At 35.9% G+C, this 5,977-nt stretch overlaps 1 protein-coding gene across 1 annotated transcript; it reads right to left on the bottom strand.

Annotated features, from left to right (window-relative positions):
* Positions 1-2,704: 2,704 nt before the first annotated feature.
* LOC145800068 (uncharacterized) lies at positions 2,705-5,421 on the bottom strand. Its single transcript, XM_082889727.1, has 2 exons — positions 4,852-5,421; positions 2,705-3,499 (listed from the first exon to the last, which is right to left on the bottom strand). Exons 1-2 carry the CDS (start codon positions 5,240-5,242, stop codon positions 2,988-2,990), a joined length of 903 nt encoding a protein of 300 aa, XP_082745853.1. The 5' UTR covers positions 5,243-5,421; the 3' UTR covers positions 2,705-2,987.
* Positions 5,422-5,977: the final 556 nt, after the last annotated feature.

Raw genomic sequence — 5,977 nt, 5'->3', positions numbered from 1 at the left:
AACCAATGGAGCTGTTGAAGCCGCCAATAAGAACATCGAGAAAATCTTGCAACAGATGGTTGAAACCTACAGGGACTACCCAGATAAATTGCCATTCGCGCTCTGGGGCTACAGAACTTCGATCCGGACATCTACAGAAGCAATCCCTTATTCTCTCGTCTATGGGATGGAAGTCGTTTTTCCAATTGAAATAGAAGTCCCGTCGCTGCGAGTTATGGCTGAGTATCAGATAGCGAAAGCAGACTGGCAACAGAGCAGATTTGAGGAGTTAATATTGTTTGATGAGAGAAAGCTCAAGGCATTATATCATGTTGAAGGCTACCAGCACAGAATTGTTAGTGTTTTTAACAAGAAAGTTAAGTCTCAAAATCTTAAGGAAGGAAACATGGTGCTGAAAGAAAACCGAGCTCCCATTCATGACCTTAGAGGCAAGTTCAAACCCAATTGGACTGGTCCTTACATCATCAAAGCTATCTAGTCAGGAGGAGCAGTTATTCTCATGGACTTAGATGGCCTGGAGTTTTTGCAGCCGATCAACATGGACAAGTTGAAGAAATACTATCCCTGAGAGGCTCGCTAGGCCGAAAACCCCGAAAGGGCGACCAAGGAAAAAGTTAGAATATGAAAAATTAGAAATAAAAAAAAAAAAACTGAACTCGCAAGGCTGAAAACCCTAAAGGGTGACTTTGGCAAAAGTTATAGCGCAAAAAGAGAGAGTTAATACTCAAGTGAACCTAAACCGAACTACGTAAGGCCTGATTTCCACCTTTGGGATACGTAGGCAATTTCATCCTAAAGTTCGACCGTAATCACCTCCAACTCAACTGTCCTGTCCATGTGTCTAACCAGGTCATCTTTTTCTGTCCATTATCTGAGAGCCTGGTTGTAATCTTTATTTTGAGAAGAAGAGCCGATTACAATGTAGAGCAGTAATATTATTCGATCAGGGGCAATATTGATCTTTTGATTTGGGGTCGTACATCTTGAGGATTGATTCCGCGTGTGTCAGGTGGTGATCACTTTCGAAAATGGTTTTGGAAAGTTTTAATAAAAGTTGATTTTGTTCAAAATTTTACCTTTTATAACTTAGACCATTTTTGGATGAAAAGCAAACAACCCTTAAGAATACCTTGATTGTGCTTTGTTTGCTCTCTGTTACAGTAAGAAGAACCAAGCATCAGTGGCCGGCAGACCACCTTTTATGGATGGCAGGCTGTCATTTGTGGCCGGTAGGCCACTACTTCTAGCCTGTCGACCACCTTTGCAAAACCCAGCAGTGGCTTTTGAAACAGAATAAAGTTGGTTTTGAGGTGAAAAATAGTGCAAGTGTTCTACTATGCAACAGAGGCATCTAACAGCAGAACAATGGCTTTTTTGGGTGGAAATCTGTGCATACACGAGCATTCCTCGTTTCCCAAGGCGGAATAGTTAGAGTAGTTAGCTTAATACTTCTCTTATATTGTATTCATGTTGTAATTAGTTAATTTGTAATTCATTAGTTAGTTCTAATTTGTTAAATAGTTAATTAATGTAATTAATTAGCTAGTTACATAGACTATTTAATTTGTTGTAATAATTAATTAGCTAGTTTAGTAAATTATTTAATTTGTTTTGTAATAGTTAGTTAATTCAGAGTAATTAACCTATCTAGTTAATTTATTCGGACCCTCCTGCATGAGGGAGCAATCTTGTAATAATGTGTATGTCTTCCAACCCCATGTCTTTCTCCTTTTTATTTACTAGCTTATGATGGTTAGTTTAGGGCATCATGTTTGTTTAACATCTCTCATGCTTTGCATCCACTTGTGTTGCATACATTGAGGCTCGGTTTATCATTCTAACTTGCATTATAGTTAACTACTTCTTTGAATCCGTGCTTAGACCGCATGCTATCAAATTGCTTCATATGCCATATTAGTAGCCAAGCCTAATAATTGCATATCGCATGCGTTGCATTAGTCATATTGCATAGTTAGGATCATGATTTTTTTTTTCTAACTTTGTGATACTTTTTGGCTTGGAATACTAGGTGAACTTTTACGTACTTTAGCATATTGCATGAATGTAGTTGTTGCCATGTCAAAGCACATTCACGATGAGGCTAAGTGCTAATCTGATAAACTGCTTGAATGTTTATGAATGAAGGCTAGTTGCTTGAATTGGAATAATTGAGTAATGTTTATATACGATCACTTTTTCAAGTGATACATATTTGAAATAATTTTCAAAACGAACATGGACCAAGTGTTCTAATTTTTGCAAACTAATCTATACTTGTGTATGTGCCCATCACATAGTAACGCTAGCCTAATAATTAGAATAAGAGCATATAATGTAAATAAGATTCATATCATGATTAGTAGAGGCCAATCTTTGATCGGGCGAGCGAGAGTGCTCAATTCATGACCTTCCCCTCTCGTACCTAAGTTCCCGAGCCGAGACAATCTTGGTGATGACAGGCATGTGGCCATTGGCACGAGTCATGAGTTTTCTAAATTTTTCAAAAATATTTAGGTGGCGACTCTGTATCTGGCAAAGCAGTTCATTTTTGGCAATTTGATTCAAAATCAATTTTCTAAAAAGTTTGCCGGATTTGGACTCTTTGGTGTTTATCTATTTCACATTGCACTTGTGAGATCAGATTCAAAACTGCGGAAGTCCGATGTTGTAGAGCTTATTCGTCTTCCGAAATGGGGTACAAAAGTCGAGCTACAGTAACATCTATATAATATATAATAAACATTTACAACTTTTAAAAATCAAGATCCAACTTTTCCCTCAAATTTGTGAGGAATTTGGCTGATTCAAACCAAAACCATACTAGCAACTATAGAAAACTGAGCCCCTTTTTGACATGGCCTATTTCTCAAAACAAATGCCTAAACAAACCTCAGCTTTGTGGGCTTCTTACCTTAATAATCATTCTAAAAACAATATTCATAGTACTAAAAAATGAAATTAACCACACTCAACTCTCCACCCCATATTTACAAAGGCATGTTGGTAGTGCCATTCAATGCCATGGCTAATTGCCCCACTTTTATCCCAACCCTACTCCCAAAACCTTCTCTGCAGTGATGAGAAATTGCCGGTAACGCCACGAACCCAACCGATCTCTTCTTAGCCGATCCCACATTAGTATCCGATCCTTTTTTAATCGGAACTTCATTGATGGTTCGCCTATAAGACCCGAACCATTTTGTCTGGACATACCCGTGTCGCCTCCAAGGCGGCACGGGCATGTCCATGCTCTTCATAGAGTCTTTGACAGCATTGCACATTAGTCTCACTACCTGCTTGAGCTCTTCAACTTTTCCAATAAAAATTGGAGGGAACAATTCTAGCAGTGAAGTGTAGCTCTCTGTTGCCCATGCGATTTCAAATTCCCCGGCGAGGCAAAATTCGATTATGTAGCGAGTTTCGGCAAGTTTGACATCAATGTACTCATATGAACCGGATGGAAGCCTGCCGACTTTCTCCCATTTTGATTTGCAGAGCCCTGTAGAGTTAGAGTTTGTTAAGAAATTTCAAACTCTATCACAACATTGCAATTTTTGATATACACATTCCGAATTATTTCACAACCTATGTGCATGGTTGTGCTAATGAATGTTGTACTATCAAGTTGGTTTCATTAGTCTCGATTATACAAGACTATTAGCTTTGAAATTAATAAATTGGAGCTCAAAAATGTTAATTATCATGATTTTTTTTTAAACTACCCAAAAGTAAAATGTACCCTATATATTTAAAATTAGTGATATATGGGCATGTTTGATTGGATGGATTAGAGCATGGGATTAGGGTTACTAATCCGTGAGCCCAATTGTCTTATATTTGTTTAACATTTTGGTTTAGAATTATTAATCCAATGAATAATTAATCCAATAAATTTGTAGGATTATTAGTAATGGGGTAAGGATGAGATTACTAATCCAATGGATAATTTATCCTATTAATCCAATTGGATAGTGAATACCAGACGAATTTGATAGAATTATTAATACCTCACTATTAGTTTTGTAAATCAAACATGGCCTCTGAGTTATACCCAAAATGATTATAGTTCATGCTTAATTGAATGCTTTTCTCGATAATTTTTCTAAATATATAGTATCATTGTTTTGAGATTATCGATCCCTTCAAATATGTATTTTACTCAAAATTGGAATGTGAGAGGATTAATATAACCCTGTCCTAGCAATAATTTTGGAATCACTAGAACTACTTGTAATGTTATATTTCACCATACTTTAGTTTTCCATTCCTCATCTGACTTCTCATTTTACATCTTCTCATTTTATATTTCACCCTTTGGGTGACTCAATAGTCCCTATATATACAGGAGGAATTATCAATCTAATTGATTTGTTCAATTCATGAGTAGTGATATATACAAACAGAATTTTAGTTTAGAAAATTTATTTTAGTTGACACCTTATGATTCTTTTATATTTAATCGAAACAATATAATTCCACAAATGTAATTAACAAATCATTCTGAATTAAATTTATATATATATATATATATATCACTTTCCTTTTTAATTATGTGAGTAAATTTATGTCTATATAATAATAATTATTGAAAAAAAAATCATAAACTTAATAAAATTTTATCCACAATTACTTGAGAGGTCGGTTATATTAGTTTTGTTTTGTCATTTCCTTCCATAAAAAACACTGTTAATTTCCAATTAAAATTGCTATAATTCATATACTTCTACCTCATTATAGATAAATTCAGAGCTTATTTAGCATTACTCATCCTAAAACAAAAAATGATATATATGTGTTCAATGTATATATATGTATAGAGAGAGAGAAGGGACGAAAGAGAGAGGGACTCACCGGCGTCAAAGCCTCTCTCCCGCAGCCGTTTCATCAACCTCCGTTTAAACTCCGGCGACGAACCATTCCCGACAACTCGATACGCTTCTTCAACCTCTACAACAATGTTTCTCTTCAATTCATTATGATCATCACAACCCAACAACCCAATCAAACTCTCTTTCAACTCCGAATCACAGCAATAACTCTCTCTCTCAAATCCATTCTCTCCATCACCCTCCTCATTCTCTCTCTCTCCTCCTCCACTCTCTCTCTCCATAAACGACTTCACCAAATCCGACAGATCCACCGCCGTCTCCGGCGGCGAGTACTCGCTTCCGCTACTCTCGCAGAGCCTAGCACGCGCCACCTCATCAAACGCCTCCGCCACCCTCTTGAACCTCGCTGCCATTGTTGATCTGCAAAAAAAGCTTCAAAAAACTCTCTTTCTGATCAAACTAAAGAAGACTCAGATGATATTATATAAAATGAGAAAGTGGGTTTTTCTTGAAAGAGACAATTATGTTGAGATTATGTCGATAGGTGAGCATATCCATTAATGGAGTCAGAAATGAGGGCATTATGACAAAATGAGCAAGATGGTAGGTACATATATGTATAAATATATATATGCATATATTTGTGTACACGTGTAAGTGTGTGTTTGGTGTTTATGCTAATCTTCATATCACGGTATTGGATGAATCTTCCCTCGTATATGGTTGTATTGTATATTCGGTGTTTTTGAGTTACTTTATTACTGTAATATTGAAATTTTTGGGTACAGTCGAGGACAACTCAGGCGTCGTTGGTCAAGAGACATTTTCAGTTAAAAAGTTAAAAAGTTAAAAAATTATTAAAAAAATTAAAAAATTAACAATTTATATTAAAAGTCAAAAAAAAAATTCTCTTTACTTTTTATACATCTTTTCGTAAAAAATTAAAAATTCATCCCAAATATATTAATTTTTTTATGGGCAATGGTAGAGGGCCACAATTTTTGTGGCTCAAATGGCTCAAAACTGCCAAAACGACGTCGTTTTGAGCACAAAACATGTCAAAACGACGTCGTTTTGACAGTTTTGAGTCATTTGAGCCACACAAATTGTGGCTCTCAAACATTATTCTTTTTTTATATCATATTTTA

The sequence above is a fragment of the Camellia sinensis genome, chromosome 9 (genome assembly GCF_055761805.1).
Source record: "Camellia sinensis isolate YWXY chromosome 9, ASM5576180v1, whole genome shotgun sequence".
NCBI classification, from domain to species: domain Eukaryota; kingdom Viridiplantae; phylum Streptophyta; class Magnoliopsida; order Ericales; family Theaceae; genus Camellia; species Camellia sinensis.
The sequence above is the reverse complement of the archived record's forward strand: the minus strand, read 5'-3'. Positions and strand labels throughout refer to the sequence as shown.